Here is a 20,953-nt window from a genome sequence, read left to right on the forward strand (position 1 = left end):
TGTAAATAACTAGGATTTGATATCTCTCGTATTTAGAAAAGTAACAATTACTGGTCTCTACTGTAACTGTGTGTACATGCCCGAAATATTGCTTGCTATAGATACATTGCTCAATGTGTTTTCAGTCTGACTGTCAAAGTAATGTGAATTAACCTGATATTCATCAATTGATCTTTTGATTTCAGCTTCATTAGTAGACAGTTCTCGAAGTCGAGAGACTCCAATCTTGGACGGATATGAGGACAGAAGCACAAAGGGAGCAGTAGATAGTGGTCTTGTTCGCATTTTTGTGGCTCTGTTCGATTATGAACCTGCGACAATGTCACCAAATCCAGATGCTGCAGAAGAGGAGCTGGCATTTAGAGAGGGTCAGATCCTAAAGGTGAGAGTGCAGTGTCCATAATATGTTTGAAAGACTGTAGTCCTGAGGAAGAAAGGCTGCAATGTCTAATTAAATGTGGGAGAGTATATAGACCTGTTGTTTAGAGCTTAACAACCAATCTGACTGCAGCGAGTATTTCATTAGTGATGAGTAGGATCCTGGTTGATATACCCTGACAAGGCAAGCAGCTTTTTATATGAGGGACGTTCCTCTGAATGCATTTTTCTAAGTGTCAATGGTAGCCCTAATGTGGAGGTGCTGGCATTGGACTGGGTTGGAAAAAGTTAGAAGTCATACGACACCAGGTTATAGTCCAACAGGTTAATTTGAAATCACAAGCTTTCAGAGCACAGCCCCTTTGTCAGGAGCTCAGGAATTTTCAGACTTTATAAATTAAAAAGCAAATCTTCTAAATTCCTAATTGATAATGGGCTAAAATTTCTGAGAAAAGATAAACACAGTCAGATTGCCACTCTGCTCCTACTTTTTTTCCCATTAAGGCAGAGCTCTGCATAGTTTGTTTATCCATTCCTGGGATGCAGGCATCTCTGGTTGGGCCAGCATTTATTGCCTATCCCTAGCTGCCCTTGAGCAAGTGGTGGTGAGCTGCCTGAGCTTTCTGCAGGATTTTCAATCACAGTTCCTTCAGAAATAGACTTGAAATCTAACAGCTGCCTTGCAAGCAGGATAGCTGGGGAAATCAAACTCTGCCCCTTTTTTCATGCCAGTAGTTGCTGTATTCTGTGATTTAAATGTCCAGAAGCATGGACAACCACTGTGACAGTTCCTGTGAAATGGTAAATATCTAAAGTAAGTCTGGGGTTAGGTTGCCAGGACACAAGGTGGGCAGAGAGCCAGGTAAATAATGGAGTGTTTAGATAAATCAGGGTGAGTGGGGTGTATCTGATCCAATGAGAAGAAGGGATGTTGTGTCTGCCAACGAACAGGTGAGTTGTTGGGCCCATCAAAGGGGGGAGCTGTTGGATCTCTGGGATAGAGAGGAGTTGCTGTGCCTGGCTAGGGATGGTGGGGGCTGGGTGCTTCAGAGAAAAAGGCTGTTGGATCTTAGGTAAAGGGGTAAGGTGTTGGGCCCAGCAGTGGCACGGGTGGGGTTCATGGTCAGATGAGTAGGAAAGGGGGTGGTTGTCATGGGGTGGGGTAGAATTTTTGAGATTGAGGCCAACAGTGAGTTGGGGGATTAGTTTAATAGTCACCCAGGAATTAGATTGGCTATAAATTGTCTAACATCTCCTGGGTAGATATTAACTACAGCTGAGCCCTTCACGTTTCCAGTTTAAATGGATACCTTTGGAGGATTTCTGGCACAGGGGAACTGCTCATTGGAATCTTCAATTTCCTACACAATACTCTCAAAGGTTGCTTCATCAGAGAGTCCATATCGTCCTGATGCGAAACTCCCATCTATGCTGCTGGAACATCTGTTTGGCCATTGGAATATCTGGCCAATTTTTTTATTAACTGATTTCTGACAAAGCTTACACACAGAAGAGAGCAAGTGTGGTTGGTCAGAAGCTACTTCTAAAAGTCATTGATGTAAGAGATAATGCATTAAGATTAAGTTGCAAGTGAAATGATTACAAATGTGATGAATGGAGTGATAGAAAGCCATTAAAGCATTGTGTTGGAAATATGCATCGGCCTAGCATACGTTCTAGAGGGGATAGGAATCTCCTTCTAAATCACATTCAGCTTGCTACTGCTGCTGTCTGAAATGCCTGGCACAAGTGCCCTCTAGAGCTTTAAAGAAATGTATGTGGCATCTTACCCATTGTAGTCACCCTGCAAACAAAAAAGTTTTCTCTACATCTATTCTACCAATATATTGCAAAATTCAAAAACATTCATGAAATTGCACCTTAATGATTGATACTCTAGGGAACACTCACCTAGCATATGCAATCTTGTCTCATAATTTTACCCCTTGGGAATACCGGTAACAATCTGGTGAATCAGAGTTACTGCGCCCAGAACAGTAGTTTGATGGCCCCATTGTGGTCTAACCAAGGCTTTGTACAGCTGCCTTAAAACTTCCATCCCTTGTATTCTAGCCGCAGTTAATAAAGGCTTGCATTTCTTCAGTATTTATAATTTTTATCATGCCTGACAACCAAATTTAGTAATGTGTACCTGGACTCTTTCTATTTTGGTTGAACAGTCATTGTTGCAAGATATACTCAGTTGGTTGAATGGCTGGTTTTTGATTCGCAGTGATGCCAACAGAAAGGTTCAATTCCTGTACTAGCTGAGGTTGCCATGAAGGTGCCACCTTCTCAATCTCGCCACTTGATTGACCCTCAAGTTAAATTCACCACCAGCCATTTCTGTCTTATGAGAGAGCAGCCCTTTACTTCTCTGGGACTATGGCAACTTTATCTTTTACCTTTAATCTAATCAAGTCAATAATTTATTTTCAATTTCATTAATTTTAATTTCACCTCATAGCGTCTGAGATGAAACCTTATCAGATGTCTTTGGCAATTTATATAAACCCGATTCTTAGACATTTCCATGTATACTACTTCAATTACTTTTCCAAAAATTCAATTAAGTATGATCTGCCCTTTACAAATCCATATTGGCTGTCTTTAGGCAGCTCAGATTTCTGTAATTTCTCAGTCAATCTGTCCCTAATTATAGATTCCAGTCATTTCCCCACAGTACTTGTAAGATTAACAGGTTCAGAATTTCCTTGTTTCCCTCTCTTTCAATATTCTTAAACAATGGAGTTACAGTTGCAGTTTTGCAATCTAAAGAGACACTTCCTTAACTGAGACTGGTACAAAAGCTTATGATAAAGCATCTGTAATTTATTCACATTCTTTAGAACATCAGTGGAAGCTATCAGGTCCTGAGAATTTGTCAGCATTTTTTACCATTATTTTTGTTTCAATGCTGCTTTGTTGCTTACACTAATTTGAGTGAACTGCTGACCCAAATCTCCTTTGATCTAAGAATAATCTGACTTCTTTGTGCACTGTGTGATTGATCTATATTGATGCATTGTGGAAGGAATTTTTCTCCAGGTTAAATAAATTATTTATCAAAATGCAGTGTCAAAAATTTTTAACTTGTGCAATTCTCTCAGCTGATCGCATCTCCACGTCCACGAGATGCTTGAGTCACCTATCACGTCCTCTCTGAGGGTACCACAAGGGAGCAGATGCATGGACAGTCAACAAAGCTGTTGTTATATTTAAGCCAATTTTAACTCCCTCTTGAAATGATGTTAGGAACGTTGTGACTGGCAATTTTTCTTCCATGTGGGGATAGCCTGTGGAATATATGTTCATCAGTGGAGTGTGAAGACCGAGAGGAGGTTGGGCTAGGAAACTGAGAATCTTTAATAAACTGAAGGTCAGAGTGAGACAGTCTGAACAATCTCATTGCAGATATTTGGTGATAAGGATGCTGATGGGTTTTACCGTGGAGAAGCCATTGGGCAGACTGGTTATGTGCCATGCAACATGGTCTCCGAAATCCAGGTGGATGATGATGGAATAATGGAGCAGCTATTACAGAGAGGTTACCTGGCTCCCAGTATGTCCATGGAGAAGCTGGGTGAGTGGTGCATTGAACAGATATCACTGTTTGTAACTATTGCATTCTGTTTTCAGGTAGAATGTATTTAAGATATAATGTCACATATTGAGCAATTAGCTAAGCCACCAGTTCACATGCTTGGGCATTTTCAATATTTTTTTCTAATGCTGCAAAAGAACTACTAACAGGAGTTAGAAACAAGTCAACTTTGGCCTGGAAAGCAGGGAAGCTGATTGAAACTGGTTGCACTAAAGAATGAAGCAACATTTGTTTGGTTAAGTGTGGAGGAGGCAAATTTTGACACAGTTTGGAACAGGGAAGGCATTTGTATGTGTCTCTTAAGAAATAGTAGTCATGAGTAAATTTACCAAGCGTTCGTAGCTGAGTATGCCAGTGCTGAAATCCATCACAGCACATCATCTACTGCTGCTTTCAAATCACTAATGGTAACGTATGTTGGACAGATGGCAATAGGCAAATTGAAAATGGAATTTTCCTGGCTCCCAAGCTTAAAACCTGGTGCCAACATGCCTTAAATTCAGGTCTTATGTGGCCTTACGTTATCAGACCCTTTGGCCAGCTGTGGGTGCTGGTATTTGTCAGATTATATTCAACGGCACTGTCATGCAATCCAATATTGCTGCTTTAGTATGGGGATGTCCGAGATCTAGAAAAACCAAAACCTGAGTTAACAGTGGCTCAATAAATGACTGCTTGCAGTAACAGATGCTCACCTTGAATGTGCTAATCTGTGTAGATAAAGGGAGAACTTGACATCAGTACATTGTATGTATGTGTGTGTGTGTGTGTGTGTGTGTATGAGATGCACATGGCTTGGTCTGGAGTTCCCTATCTGAGCTGACTTGAGGCCCGTCAGGTCCCAGCTAGAAATGCTGTAATTATTTTCACCCTTCACGAGAATCTTGTTCTGGAGCTTAAGAGCTGTGTTCTACTTTGCAGTGAGCTTGACAGCTTCAGAGATGTAACCTCTTGCAACCTTATCACGGATTAATGACCACTTTTCTGCAGTACGCACACTAATGAAAGAAAAGTGGGGTTGAACCTGACCAGGGCCAGTCAAAGCTGATGTTGGCAGCCATATCTGGGTTCTGGTTAAAGTCGTGAATGAATTAGCTGGCATTGCATGGTCACTGAAATTACTTTCTATGCTTTTGAAAACTAGAACAATAAATTGAAGGCTTTTCAAATACGCTCCTTCCTCAGTTTCCCAGGTCAGTTGTGTCAGTGTACATATCGTTGAGACATGCAGTACACACTGTATCAGTTAGTGCTTTGGTCCATATGTTAAATGGTATAAATGTGCTGTTGGTGGTGGCACTCTTAACAAGCAGAATTTTTAACATTAGTTAAAGTTGACAATTGCATATAGATGAAAGAATTTGAAGTCCCTGATAGTAGAGTGTAAAGATACAATTACAGTAGGAGGAGGCAGAGATAAGAAGTTACAGGGGCCAGTTTATATTCTGTAGCTTTAGTAGATGTGACTGGAAGGAATAAAGGCGGCGAAGTTAGAATGGGTTGGGGATAAAGGACATCTTAGAGCTAAGGCAAAATGAGTGATTATGATTGGGGTTCAGATACTGGCGTTGCTGCTAATAAAAATTGTCGGAAATCTGAATATTTCAAAGCAACATAATCATGAATGCCTCAACACCGCGAGATACCAAAGCAAATAAAAAAATCGAATTTTATTTGAAAAGATTTTGAATGTGTTCCTTGCACCTTCAGTCATTTGTGGAAGTCCCACTGAGGATTTGGGCAATTCGATACAATATCACATAATGTATGGGGTGGGGAATATATTACGTGTATGGAATATATAAATGCAACACAGTGCTGTTTGGAAAGTGAAACAATTTGAGGTACCAGAGGTGGAGCTTATGGCCCTTGGAATCCCAGTGTTCCACAAATGTCACTGTGCCCTAATTTTTCCTTTGTTTCCACAGGCCTGAATAGTGAGGTAGGTACACAGCAATCTATATTCAAGTAAACTTGATTCAGTCATTGGTAATGGCCCAGTACTGGCCAAACCTTCTGATTTACTAACCTAACATGATTCTGCTCTGTCTGTCTCAGCTTCCTGTGTGCTGCTTTATTTCCTCTTTTTTTTTCTCTCGTCTTTTGCTGTATGAAGGCAGCCACACGCTCTCTCAACCGCCACGCCGCACTGCGCCTCCTCCGAAACCAAGGCGAACCAAAAAAGGTCTGTCTCACTTCATGCTTACCTTTTTGTTGCTTTTTTCCATTGAAAACATCCGTGTCAGTGTTTGACTTGCCGCTTCCCATTCATTGTCTAATATCACAGCACTTAGTGTGTGCAGGTGTATATGGAACAGGACCTGTATTAAAACGAGCATCTAATGAATTAATCCCTGATCTTTCAGTGCAATCCAACAAGTGGGAGGACAGTCGAAAACAAGGTCAGCCTCTTGTTATTTCTTCATAGATAACTAAATTCTGTTCAGGAGTGTCAAAATATCGCATTCATTCCAACGCACGGAGAACTCAATTCAGTGGCATCAGCTTTGTTGTAGAAGTATTGCACTTAATGTTCCCTTTTGATTCGGTTATACAGAGGACACCTGACAGGATGTATGTTTGGAAACTTATGTAGTAATTGTATTGAGCAGTCCTTAGGACTTTTTATGTTTATTTGTATTTTTATACACAATAAGTAACTACAGTGATCCCCATTGACTCATGAGGTTTATTAACAATCCTCTCTGCCAGTCTGAACTGTAATTAAATATCTCAGGCTTGTATTTTTTTTCATTCATGCGATATGGTCATAGCCCGCAGGGCCAGAATTTATTTGCCGTCCCCTTAATTTTCCTTGAGGTGGTGAGCTGCCTTCTAGAATGTCTGGAGTCCATTTGATTTAGGAACTTGACCCAACAACGCTGAAGGAACAGCGATATATCCAAAAATCAGGATGCTGAGTGGTTTGGGGAGAACTTGCAGGTGGTGATGTATCTGCTCTTGTCCCTCTGGATGGTTTAGTATTTGTGAGTTGGAAGTACTGGTGAAGTGGCCTTGGTGAATTTCTGCAGTGCATCTTGTAGATGGTACACAGTGTTGCTATAATGTGCAGTGGTGGAAAGAGAGTATCTTTGTGAATGTGGAATCAGTTAAGCAGGCTGCTTTGTCCTGGATGGTGTCAAGTTTCTTGAATGTTATTGGACTTGCCGTAATCCAGGCAATTGGGGAATATTACATCACAAGCCTGACTTGAGCTTTGTAGATGGGGAAAAGGCTTTGGGGAGTCAGGAGGCAAGTTACTCACTGCAGGATTCTTAGCCTCAGGCCTGCTTTTGTAGCCACAGTATTTATATGGCTGGTACAGTTTAATTTCTTGTTGATGTAGTCCATTTTGATCCTGGACAATTCAACTATGGTGATGTCATTCAATGTGAAGGTACCAGAGTTAGATTCTCTCTTGTTGGAGATGATCATTGCCTGGCACTCATATAGCGTGCATGTTATTCGCTACTTATTAGCCCAAGTCTGAATGTTGTCCAGGGGTGGGAGTCAGGCACTGGGTCTTGGGACTGGGAGATGACAGGTCAAGTAAATGAGGAGAGTCACGGTGATGGAAGTCGAGATGAGGCTTTGGGGATGGCAGTTGAGTTGAGATGCTGGGAAGGTGATGCTGTGGAGTCTGAATGTCCATGAGCAGTTTAGTAGTAGGGAGGGAGGAGTAAATCACGGGTCGGTGTCAGTGTCTAAAGCGTTGGCTGTCCATGAGGGTTTTGGGAAGGTGCAGTCAATTTTATAGTTGACCAGAATCCACAGCAGGTTTTAATTCCTTTACTTTTTCCTGGTTAACTGTTCAGGCAAATTACTATGAATTCTCCAAAGTCTCTGGTCTTAACTCAGAATTACGGACTTTTTCAGAGAGTTCTATACACCAGGTTGGATATCCCACGCAGTTTCTGCAGAGTCAGCAGCGTTGGAATGTCCAATTGGTCCTGATGTGCAATTCTAGTCATTGTTACTAAAATGACTATTTTCCTATCACAAAATCTGGGTTTCTATTTATTTTGTTTGTTCAATGGTTAGAAACCAATGAAATGCAATGACAGTGAGTTCACCCTCCTTGCCATATAACATGCTTCTTGTCATATACTTTATTTTATAAATTAGCAATGTAGGAGGTAGAACAAACCCACTCTAGAAAACGTGCATTTTCCCTAAGGAAGGTCAAAAAAACTCTCATTCAAAGCAAATAATCAATATAAACGTTATAACATTGCAGTGCATTCTCAGTGAGGAATTTATGAATTACTTTCTATATAGTATACACTTTTAAAGTAGAAAGTTACAATGAATCATTTCTCCTTGTTTAATTTACATTTTTATGTTTTCTACAATTCCACCATATTTTAAATCTACCCTTTAAGATGTTCACCACTAGTGTCCCTTTCTTTTGCAGAGCGGAGTCGACCTGGCAGTGGACAGCAGAAATTGCCTATGAGAAGAATGGTGGCTGTCTTTGACTATGATCCCAGGGAAAGTTCTCCTAATGTGGATATTGAGGTGTGTTGCATCTGATCAGCTCTCTATATTGTTGGCAGCTGGTTAACATTAATCCAAGTCAACACCTTAAGTCCATCACAACAATAATGGCCTCTTTTCCTCCCAGCTCCAAATTTAATTTAGTTCTGTCCAACTCACAGAGTAAGACTCCATGTGGTGTTCTATGTAATATTCAATACATATGTGAAACAAAACATTGTAGACATAAAAATAGATGACATAATCAACAGAATTACAAAATTCTGCTAAAGACTCAGGGTGCATGTTAATTCAGTAATCTTTGCCTAATGAGCTCCAGGTTGTAATTGTCTGTTAAAGAATGAATGAACAGAGGTTATTTCTCTGTGAAAAATTGTCTGGGGTCTTTGTGTGTATCTTCATGGCCATTTATATTTTCATTTGGTGACCTTGGAACATAGGTACACAAATGTCAAAAAATGTCTCTTCACAATTAACACAACTCTGTTAGCGTCATTGCCCCACAAGTTGTTTCCATTTTTATTTCTAACACCCGCAGTCTACTGCACCACACTGTAACCTATATTTCGCTGCAGTTATCCCAAATGAACTTAAGTATGAGTGTTCCTAATGTGACATTCTCAGGGATAGATATGTGGTCTTCATTTGTGCCTGAAAGTAGCTTTGAGGTACCACAAATCATTTCAGTTTGGGTCTCCTGTGGTGACATTTATTGCTTCCTGAGAAGTTTTAAAGTGAGTGATAAATGATTGTCACAAAATGTAACAATATTGAATATATATTGAAAATATATTTTCTTTGCCCCTATTATGATCCATTGGTGCTGTCTACTGAAAATTATATTTTGGTGTGTAGTACTTCCGCTTCTAAATGTGGATGTTTTGGCTGTTGTCCTGGCTGGGGCTTGTTTTTAAAGAGGTGCGGGTAAGGATAGGTGGGATAGAGGTGGAGTGACTATTACTGACCCCCTCCCAACCCCCACAGAAGGAAAATCACTTGTTAGCCTATACATCAGGAATAAGTCTGCCTTGTAGTTTTACGACTCTGTAGCCAGGCTCAAGCGGGTGAGAATGGGTCTTCTGCCTCCCAGCGAAGCCCCTCTGGCAGTCCCAGATCCCACAGTGGCCACTGCCTGGCCTGCAAGCACAGTAGATCACTGCTTGAGCAGTTCAGCCTCAGGCTTTCATATCGTAAAGGGATCTGAGAGCTGGCCAAAATTGCTCCCTAAGCCAGCAAACTTAGTCAACAAAAACTGATTAATGGCTCCAAACAAAATACCGCAGATGCTGGAAATCTGAAATCACAACAGAAAGTCCTGGAGAAACTCAGCAGATCTGGCAGTGTAGATGCTGCTGGAATGTGCTGAGTTTCTCCAGCACTTTCTGTTTTTATGAAATTAACTTGTTACCCCTCATACAAAAACAAGTGAAACTGATGTATAATGTTTCCAGCCTCTTGACAAAGGATATTACACAGTGATATATGACACCAAGCCACATAAGGCCATGTAAGATTGATCAAAGGGGTGGCTTTAGAGAGTAATTTAAAATAGGAGCAGGAGTAGGCCATTCAGCCCTTCATTTAATAAGGAGCACATCAGAGGTTTTGTGAAAAATGTGGCGTAGGGAGTAGCATATTGGCATGGATAGAAGATTAGTTGTCTAACAGGAAGCTAAATAGGTGTAAATGGGATAACACAGTGTGGGGCTGGAGGAACACAGCAGGCCAGGCAGCATCAGAGGAGCAGGAAAGCTGATGTTTCGGGTTGGGACCCTTCTTCAGAAAATGTAAATGAAAATGTAAATGTAAATAAGTGTAAATGGGCATTTTTTTACGTTGGCAAAATGTAAAAAGTGGTGTGCCACAGAGATTTTTGTCGGGACTTCAATTGTTTGTAGCTATTTTCCCATCAACCTGTTCAGAGATTTTATTTTGCATCTCTGGAGCAGATGAAACTTGAAACTTTGGTCTCCTGGCTCAGAGGTAGGAACCAATTTATATCAATTATTTGGATGAAGAGACGGAAAGTATTTACTGCTCACTCAAGGATAAGTAGAAAAGTAATCTGTAAAGATGACACAAAGGGATTACAAAATTATAATGATCAATTAAGTGAATGGGCAAAGACATGGCAAATGAAGTATAATTGGTAAAATATGAGTTTGTCCCAGTTGGCTGTAAGAATAAAAAAGAAACACTTTATCTACATGGTGTGAGTTTGCACAGCTGTAACATGCAGAAGTGTGAGTGCCCTCATGTGTGAATCCTAAAAAGTTAGCTTTTCCAATTACTTGCATTCTAACAGAATGGTAGCATTTATTACAAGGGGAATTGAATGTCAAGGTAGGGAAGTTATGTAGGGCACAGTGAGACTGCATGTGGAGTGCTGTGCACAATATTAATCACTTTATTTAAGGGAGGATGTAAATGCTTTGGATGCAGTTCAGAGAAAGATCTCTAAACTGGAATAGCCAGGTTGTCTTATGAGGGATAGTTAAACAGACTGGGCTTATATGCGTTGGGGTTTAGAAGAGTAAGAGTTGACTTGATTGAAACAAATTAGATTCTATGAGATTCTAGAACGAGGAGTCACTATTCAAACATCAGGAGTCACCCATTTAAAAGACTTAGAAGTTCCGAAGGCTCATAGCCGACAGAGCCATGAGTTTTTAAAACTGTGCTTTCATCATCTTTTTAGGAAGAGAATCCTTGAATATTTTTTAAGACAGAAGTGCATTGATTCTTGTTAAGGAGATGAAAGGATATCAGTGGGATTGTGGATTTGAGGTTTCAATCAAATCAGCCATGGTCTTATTAAAAGTCAGGGCAGGCTTGACTACTCCCGCTCCTAATTCATATATTTATAAGCCTGCTTGGCCCTTGAGTAAGATTGTAGCTGATCTGATCGTGGCCTGAATTTCATTTTGCTACCTGCCCCACATAACCTTGGACTTCCTTGTTGTTGCTAAAATCTGCCAACCTTGAATACATTCAATGACCCAATCTCTGTACTCTTTAGAGATAGAGCAAGCCAAAGATAAATACCCTCTCAGAGAATAAATTCCTCCATTTCAATCTCAAGATCCCTCATTCTGAAACCGTGCCCCCAGTTCTAGAATCTCCCACAAGGGGAAGCTTCTTCTCAGCCTTTGCTGTCAGGCACCCACAGAACCTTTTATGTTTTAATAAGATCACCCCTTATTCCAACTGCAATGTATATCAGTCCAATTTGTTCAACCTTCCCTTATAAGACAGCACCTTCATCCCATGAGTCAACCTAGTGAACTGTCCCTGATTAGCTTCTAATGTACATGTAGTCATCCTAAAATAAGAAAACAAAAACTGAATTCAGTACTCTCGATGTGGCCCCAGCATGACCCTGTATTGCTGTAACAGGACTTTTATGTTCCATCCCTCTTGCAGTAAAGGCTAATGTACTCACTACACCTGCACATTCATTTTTTGTAGTTCATTTATGAATACATGCAAATCACTTTGTACTGTACCAATTTGTTTCTCTTCACTTCAATAATATTCTGTTTTTCTATATCTTCTAACAAATGAATAGCCTCACATTTTCTTGCATTATTTTCTATCTGCCAAATTTTAGTCCATTTACTTAACCTATCAATAACACTTTGCAACTCTTTATGAGCTATTCTTGCATCATCAACAGATTTGTCTGTAAAACACTTTGTCCCATCCAGCACATTAATATGGGTTATGATATTGATGGCCCAGCATTGATCCCCATGATCTTCCACTAGTTGCAGTATGTTATCCTGAAAATGTCAAATTTATTCTGAATCTGTTTCTTTTTGATTAGCTAATCCTCTATCCTACTGGTATATGACTCTCAACACTATCAACGTTTATCTTGTGTAGTTGCCTTTTATGTGGTATCATATCAAATGTCTTTTGGAAATCTAAGTAAGTACACTAGATCTGCCTGTTCCTCTTTAGCCTCCCAGTTTGTTACATCATCAAAGAACTCTCATAAATTTGTCAAATATGATTTACCTTTCATGTTGACTCTGCTTGTTGCATTGTGACTTTTTGAATGTTCCACTGTTATTCCTTAATTGTGGATTCCAGTCAGTGGTGGCCAAATCCTAAATTGAATCTGTGCTTTTTTTTTATGTTACAGGCTGAGCTGACATTTAGTGCTGGTGACATCATTACTGTTTACGGGGACATGGATGAGGACGGTTTTTATTATGTAAGCCTGTGCAGATGTCTCAAGCAATATGTTAGCTGTTTAGACTTGTCAGTTCAAAGAAGTCAGCCCCAAACTCTCATTTATGCTACCGATACAGCGATGCACACTTTCTGTGCTAAGTAGCTTGCCTTCCTGGACCAAAGCCTTTGCCACCTACAAGCCTAATGTCAGGAATCCGATGGAATCTTCGCCACTTGTCTGGAAGTGTGCAGCTCCAAAACCAAAACACTCACGAACCTCAACACCATTCAGGCCAAAGCAGTTTGCTAGTTTGGCACCTCACCCACCATCTTAAACATTCCACTTCCTCCAACATCAGTGTACTCTGTATAAATTATACATAATATATCTAATGTGTTGCAGCAACTTTCCAAGACTACTTCAACAATAGTTTTCAAATCTGCAACTTCTACCACCCGGAAGAACAGGGCAACTGTTGCATGGAAACACTTACCCTCCAAGCCATATTACTTCCTGACTTTGAAATATGTCATTACTCCTATATGCCTTTGATCAAAATCCTGGAAATCCCTGTCTAATGAAACTTTGGGTATTTCAACATAGACTGTAGCAGTTTCATGCAAAACAGAATTCTACTTATCTATAGAATCCCTGCAGTGTGGTAGCAGACCATTCAGCCCATTGAATCCACACCAAACCTCCAAAGAGCACCCCATTCAGACCCACACCCCACCCCCATAACCCTGCATTTCCCATAGCTAGCCCACCTAGCCTGCACATCCCTGGACACAATGGGCAATTTAGCATGGCCAATCCACCTAACCTACACATCTTTGGACTATGGAAGGAAATCCACACAGACATGGGGAGAATGTGCAAACTCCAGGTTGACAGTTGTCCATGGGTGAAATCACACCAGGGTCCCTGGTGCAGTGAAGTAGCAGTACTACTTCACTGAGCCACCATGCCTTGAGCATATGCATTTGTTACTCACAATGTGCTCTCCACTATGCTGGGGAGACCATACACCCATTTAGTCACTTCTGGTCAATCTGCAAGTATGACCCTGAACTTCTTGTCCCAATCATTTTAATTCCCCACCTTTCTCCTACATGATCTATCCATTCCTGGTCTGGTGCAGTTTTCTAGTGAAACTCAATGCATGCTTAAGGGACAGCACCTAATCTTTTAACTCAGCATTCTATAGGCCTCTGTACTTGACAATGAGTTGAACAATTTTAAATCATAAACTCCATTTTCTCAAACTTTTTTTTGCTGGTTTAGTTTTTCAAATTTCTTTCTTAATTTAGCCAGATATTCAAATGTCTGATAGCCAGCCATTCATCCCTTGCATGGGTAAATCTTCTGTTGCCTTGCCTATTTCTTTGGTTTTTGTGCCATGAATCTTTATTACTTAAGCTCTCCTGCCTCTCAGACTTAGCACAGACCTTTCCTGGATCTTTTCATTTGCTCGTAAACTATTATTTGATGAAAGATCATCAACATGAAGTGTTCATTTTGTTTCTATCCACCAATATTGCCTGTTCTGCTAAGCGTTACCAGCATTTAATTTTACTTGTTAATGAAGGTTTTTCTGGTCAAATAAACAGGAAATGTTCCCTGGGACCTGAGTCCTGTTTGATATTTGAAACAGTCGGACTAATAGTGTCAACCTATTTTGGGAAAGGGATGTTCAAAGCAATTTTAAAGGCTTGCGGTTGTCTTGGACTGGTAGCACGCCATTAGCAGAACCTTACAGGCTGTGTAAGGCATTTTCATCCCTGACCCCCTCGCTCAAGTTGCTGATACTGACGTTAGGTTTGAACTAATCCAACAGCAAGCAGCGCTAAAAGGAACCTTTTCGAAAACACCAGGACTGCAACAATGTAAAACATACTGGGCTGCCAAGACTTGAGGGGTTTATTAGATTGGTTGTTGTACTCCTAAGTTTCCCCTCCTACACGGATATTTGAATCTTGTCTCCACTCAGGTGACATGATTAATATAGTTGGCTGAGCAGTATGTAACAGGTTTCTGTGTTGTCTCCTTCTAGGGTGACCTAAATGGACTACATGGGCTTGCACCATCCAACTTCCTGGAGGTGATAGCTGGGGGGGAGACAGTGGAACCAGCTGCTGGGCATATCACGTCGAGACTTCCTCCAACTGTAACACACAAAGAAAAACAGGTAAACGCAGCACATCCTGTATTACGTAAAAAAACAAATGATGTACTCCTATTGTGAAATATTGGACGCAATATGTAACATTACTAATGGTCTCTGCACAAAGGAATTCAAGACCAAGGCTAATTCAAAGATGGAGGAGGGTTAACAGCTCAAAGATAGTTGAAGCAAAGTATGCAAGGGAGGAGGGATCAATTGGGAAGAGGAAGTGAGGCAGGACAGAAAATCAGGAGAGGGATCATTTCAATCAGTGAGGGTTATAGATGGACTTCCATTTGGCAAATTTGCATTGTGTCTCTCCCTAAAGAAGACAGTAACTTTGGCTCTGGTTTCATATCTATTTGTAGCTGAGTCCCTTTTAAGTGGATGTGTTATCTAACCCTTCAGTCTTTTCCAAGTTGAGCTTTTGATGCATTTTTTTAGGGTGGATAACACTTCCTTATATGTATTAAAATCTTTTGAGGATTTCTTTTATTATAGACCTTTTCTTTGATTATAGACCTTTTCTTTGATAACTTGTATTTTACCTTATGTGATTCTTGCAGTGAGTTTTTTTATTACTTTTGCACTAGGTGGCTGTGTTACGTCAAACCTCTTAATGTTATTTCAATATTATCAAGTGCAACACTTTTGGAAAGTTATTGTCTTACTGCATTTAAATTATTCATATGTTGTTTCCTCTCAATCCATAGTTTTTAGTTGTCATGTTAACCTTTTTTTGGAGAATGGTGAATTTCAAGGTTTTAGCCCAAGAATTCTACAGTTCAGCCCTTTCATGAAATGTTCAAACTCTGCAATTATTCATTTTATTCACTTCAGATGATGAGCTGGCTGGGTTCTATTGGACATAATGATCCATGCTTGAGCAGTAGTCAGGCCTGATTGGAGCAGCTCGTTCTTATAAAGTTCTTTTGTTCATTTACTCTCTTGTTTTAGCTGTTTCACTTTCTTTTGTTGTAATATTTCTGTTTCTCTACCTTTTTCTATGGCTACAGAGGAAGACTGTTCATTTCAAGCGGTAATTAGCATCCGGGAAGCTTTGTAAGTTTATGTTGCTGAAGATACTGCTGCAGCTTTCAGGCACTATCCTTGCATTGCAGCATGCACACCAGAAGGAGCTGCATTTCTGTGGCAAGCACAGCACTGGTGCAAAGAACAGAGTTAGAGGAAACATCCACAGCCTTGGGAAATTCTTCTAAATAGTACAATATTTTCTATATCTCAGTCAAATTTTAACAATACCTATCTGTCCTTCCTGTCCTACTAGCACTTCAGGGTAATGTAACCATTCAATAGGCTGCCCATCATCTGCATTTTGATTCCTCTTGGCCATCAATGCATTGATCTAAGCTGTTGTGCTAAAAGAAAAGAATTAAGTCAAAGTCAGAATTCTTCCTCATAGACTGAGAGAGTATTTCATTCAGAGGCACACCTGAAACCATAAGTATCAAAGAGATTGAGAGTGACACAGGTGAACTCTGAGGGCTGAATTGTTGTGAATTCAGAAACGTTTGTGCCTCAGCCAAAGGGTGCCGGAACCCAGACTCCAGAATTCCCAGCCACAACACCGGAACTCTCATATTTTTGCTGGGTTATTGGGAGTGAGGGGTTGGGTGGGGTCATTGGTAGAAATGGGATAGAAGATATTTCACACATCGACAGTTCGGAGAGACAGTAGTTCTTCTAAAACTGTGGCTGCCTGCAAACAGAAGCAATTTTGCTCATCCAGATTTCTGAAACAAAACATTTGGGGCAAGTGTCTAAACCTACTGGAGTTCTGTGATAAGGTCAGATAACTCTTTGGGAGTACACAGCTTCCCTTTTGGGAGAGGACCCATTCTTCTTTGGGATTGGAAAGATTAGATATCAGTATACATATGTGGATAAGGTCTTTGGAACTTTCAAGCTGTTAAATTATTTAAATATCCTGCCCTTTAAATTCTGGAAAAATCATACAGCCATAAATTGACACTAAGTTGGCAGGCTGGGAATAAAGCACTAAAGGAAAGATTGGACGTCTTCAATTGGCTCTAAGTTGACATCAAGATAATAAGAGATTATAGTGACGAATGGGAAGTCATGACTTGGCACTGAGTTAACATGTGGGTATTAGAGGCCATGGGTGGATAGGGGTTAGTGGTGGATAGAGGGGCATAGCTTGGCATGGAGAGTATGAGGAACCATGGTCATGTGCATAGGTTGGCCTGGAGGATATGAGAGGCCATAAGGCTGGGTGGATCGCATAAGTTAATACGGATGATGCCTTGAGCATGTGTGGGGTTTGTGAAGGCTTGTGGGCTGTTTTTCGTTTTATTGGTTGTTTCAAGATGGATTTGAAATGCCAGAGCACTGAGACATGCCTTTAAAAAAGGTCACACTGGCACAATGCGATGTCTCTAAATGATTTCCTGTGATGGCAGGCCTGTCCCTAATTAATGCATAGCCCCCATCCCCCCGGAATGAAAATCAGACCATTCAAAGTACTTTCTCTCATGTCTGACTCAACTCCCCTGCAGGAATGAAAATTCAGCCCAGAGAGTATATTGAGCAGCTTTATTAACAATGACATTTTGCAAACATAAACCAAAAAGGAAATGATTAGGAAATTTGTGATAGAGATCCAATAAATCGGTATTGGTAAATATGTGACTACAAGGATACTTAGTTGACTAGTTAAGTAAGCTATTTGAGATATAATCAGATTTTCAATGTGCTCAGATTCCTACATTTTCAGAAATTAGCTTAAATTCATAGGGTAATTAAGATGTGTTTGGATAGCCAGTGATGTCGAGGGATGGAGCAGCGAGCTCTGGCGTGAGTTACTGCAGCTTCAGTTTCCAATCCCAGTAATTTCCTAATCTGCTCTGCTCCACTGCACAGCACAAACTAGAGATTAATCTGGTGCTGCTTGGCAGATGCATAATCTTAATGTGAGAGCTCTGTAGCTCTCAAAGCCGATCATGAATGAGCCTAAGTCGAAGATTCCTCAACATCAGACCATTCCTAGAACAAACAGCAACTGCAAAATTGCAGAATTCGGTCAAAAATTTGGGATTTTCTATGATTCACAAGAAAAATATTTAAATGTAATAAAATCTCTCACACCAGATTAAGGGTAAGACTTGGCAGGTTTGCCTGTATTATGCTCTTTTGACTCTGTCCTTTGAACCGGCTGCAAATGTGGGACTTCATGTGTGCACTTCACCTGCAGTAATGCTAGATACCAGTAACTGGATCATACAAGTGCTTGGCTGTATCATTCACACTCGGGTTAGTTACAGTAGGACGTGTCACCCTTAATACAAAAGTAAGATACTGCGGATGAGGGCATCTGAAATAAAAACAGAAAATGCTGGGAACATTTTGATCACTGACAAGAGGTCATCAGCCTGAAATGGATTCAGTCTGACAAGCTGTGTACTTTTTTTTTTGCATTTTCTATTTTTACTTCTCACCCTTCAGTCAGTTCTAGCTAGATTTCTCACTCCTATTTGCTGGTTCCTTCCGGATTGCTATCAGTCCTGACATTGCTTCTGATATTTTACTGACTAAAGAGGCAGGTTTGCAGTTTCCAATAGCATCAATGATTCGGAAGTGGAAACAGTTGAAGTTAATTCAAATTAATGTTTCGATGGTATATGACTTCAACTTCACAATGTTAATGGAATGTAACAGGTAAGGGAGTAATCCAGTGCATGAAATCAGCTTTCAAACCTGGCTTACAATTATGTTTTCTTCTTTACTGGTGAATCACTAGGAGAATTAAAAGGGGAGATGTTGGCTGATGAGGGTGAGATGGCTATATTGCAGAGTAGCTAGAGTGTGAGGTACAGAAGATCTGACAGCAGAGGTATCTTCAGTAGCGTAAGTTGCTGACAGCATTATATGATTATTGCTGATAGGAGATTTATTAACCTGGGTCATGGCTAATAACAGCCTCTCACTTGCTTTGCATGATCCTGTTGTGACTGGCTAACACTGTACAGCCATTGCTTTTTGGATAATTTGCAGCATTACGTGGCTACACTGTCTTACAGTCTTCAAGGTCCGTGATAAAAATGCTGTGTTTGTGGTTCAGGTTCGCAAGTATTACAGATGTGTAAACTCGAACAGTGTCTATCCAGAATCAAAAGTTATCACAGAATTCACAGTGTTTCCTGCTCTCTTGATACGTGGAGCAGGAAATTATTAGAAGACCAAGGTTCGCCCTACTCCATTCTGGTATTCACATGATGCATTGGTGATGGAGTTATTGACTATTTATAACAATGAATCTCTTACCATCTGAGATGAGCTGTGCCAATCAGTTGATTGTCTATTTTGAGATAACAGTGCACTATGTTAGTTGATGCCTAGTACTTCTGATCAGCTCTTCTTTGGGCAACACTAGTTTCGTGTCTATCTGTTCTTTATTGGACAAGGTATGAGACAGAACTACCCCATTTCTCATCTTGTCTCCCATTTTCCCCACTCTTTGCCCTCTTTGAGAGAGTGACAGAAGGTAAAGTGCAGAAAAGTGAAATTGTTGTGTAAGAAATGTACAATTCCCATTGTATTCAGATTAATAGAAGCAAATAAATTCAATTACCCTGTACCTTCAGCAGGGGCAGCTTTTGATATGTGTTATCCCTTTTAATCTCAATTAATTAATCTGAGCCAATTTCTTTTGTGTGCTTGCATGCTTGTGTCTCAGTTGTGTACATTACATTGATGCAAAACAGTTTCTTCTGCACAGAGACAGAAAGCAACCAACAGAGTAAATCAGATAGCGAGCAAGACCAACATAGAAGAGAGGCAGTTTCACATTAAAAGCTAATGTGCTTCCACTCTGCAACAATTAATGTGAGAATTTCTTTTTAAGTAGTTAACAAAAATCAAAGCAATTAATTTTAAAATGTAAGTATTCTTAAATTAAAATTTTTGGGTTGGTTGCATAAAACAAATACTAAATCAGCATTAAGTGTTTTTCAAGTCTTCATTTTTTAATTGCTGGCCAATTTTCACACTTAGAGTAGTGCATGCAGCTTCAATCCCCTTACCCTTACCTGGAGAACTATGTGTGGTTTTGGGCTTTTTATCTTAAGAAGGATATTATATAGGAAGTGCAATGAAGGTTCAGCAGACTGGTCACTAGGATGGTAGGACTTTCCTGAGAAGGAAAATTCAGTCTGTATTCTCTGGAGTTTCGAAGAATGAGAGCTGATCTCATTGAAACCTACAAAATACTTAAAGGGATAGACAGGATAGATGCAACTAAGATGTTTCTTCTGGCTGGGAAGCCTAGAATCAGGGCAAGCTATTTAAAAATAAAGGGGGAGCCCCTTAGGAACAAGATGAGTTTTTTATTCAGACACTTGTGAATCTCTGGAATTCTCTGCCCCAGAGGGCTGAGAACGCTCCATAACTATGTCTAAAGTCGAGACTGACAATTTCTTAATACCTATGATGTAAAGTGATATGGAGATAATGTTGGAAAAAGGCATTGAACTGGATGATCATACTGAATGGTAGAACAGGCTGGATGGGGCTGACTGGGGTATTCTTTCACTGATGGTCTTATTTCATAAAGTAAATATCTGAATGCTGGTGGGAATGTGGGGCGAAATACTGAAAGTGAAAAACAGCAATGAAATCCCATGGACCTGTGATTAGATTTGCCATTGTTCTGCTCTGAAACATCATCTTTAAGAGGAAGTTCATTTAAGGTCCCAGCCATTAGCATAAGAAAAGAAAGTAATCTTTCCAGAGACATAAATGACAAGCTAAAGGAGAGTTGTTTTAACAAATTATATTTGTGTGGGAGATATGAGTGAATGTCAGAAGAATTGTTGTTGTTAGCTGACAGAAATGACTCAGAGGAGAGAAATGGAAGAGAACTGATAAGCATCCAATTCTGCCTTTTGATTTTAAGCAGAATGCCAGAATAAAAAAATCAGCCATTTCTGATAATCAGGGTCACTGTGGGGAGATTATGATAGGTGAGGTTACAGGATTTATACAAGACAAAAGCCAATCTTATTAGCTGACAGAGCTCAGTTACTTCCTGGTTCAGGTCGATATGAAAAAACACTTTTCACAGAACAACAGGGAATTCTTCTGATATTTTGAT

At 40.1% G+C, this 20,953-nt stretch overlaps 1 protein-coding gene across 1 annotated transcript in view; it reads left to right on the forward strand.

Moving 5' to 3' along the window:
• The window catches only part of LOC109913295 (peripheral-type benzodiazepine receptor-associated protein 1-like), a 208,984-nt gene that overhangs the window by 185,859 nt on the left and 2,172 nt on the right, over nt 1-20,953 (forward strand). The window contains 7 exon segments of the mRNA XM_048612371.1: nt 186-382; nt 3,793-3,961; nt 6,099-6,167; nt 6,349-6,384; nt 8,397-8,500; nt 12,627-12,698; nt 14,713-14,847. Coding sequence (XP_048468328.1) covers nt 186-382; nt 3,793-3,961; nt 6,099-6,167; nt 6,349-6,384; nt 8,397-8,500; nt 12,627-12,698; nt 14,713-14,847 — 782 coding nt within the window.

Source organism: Rhincodon typus, chromosome 26, assembly GCF_021869965.1.
Source record: "Rhincodon typus isolate 14 chromosome 26, sRhiTyp1.1, whole genome shotgun sequence".
Lineage (NCBI taxonomy): Eukaryota > Metazoa > Chordata > Chondrichthyes > Orectolobiformes > Rhincodontidae > Rhincodon > Rhincodon typus.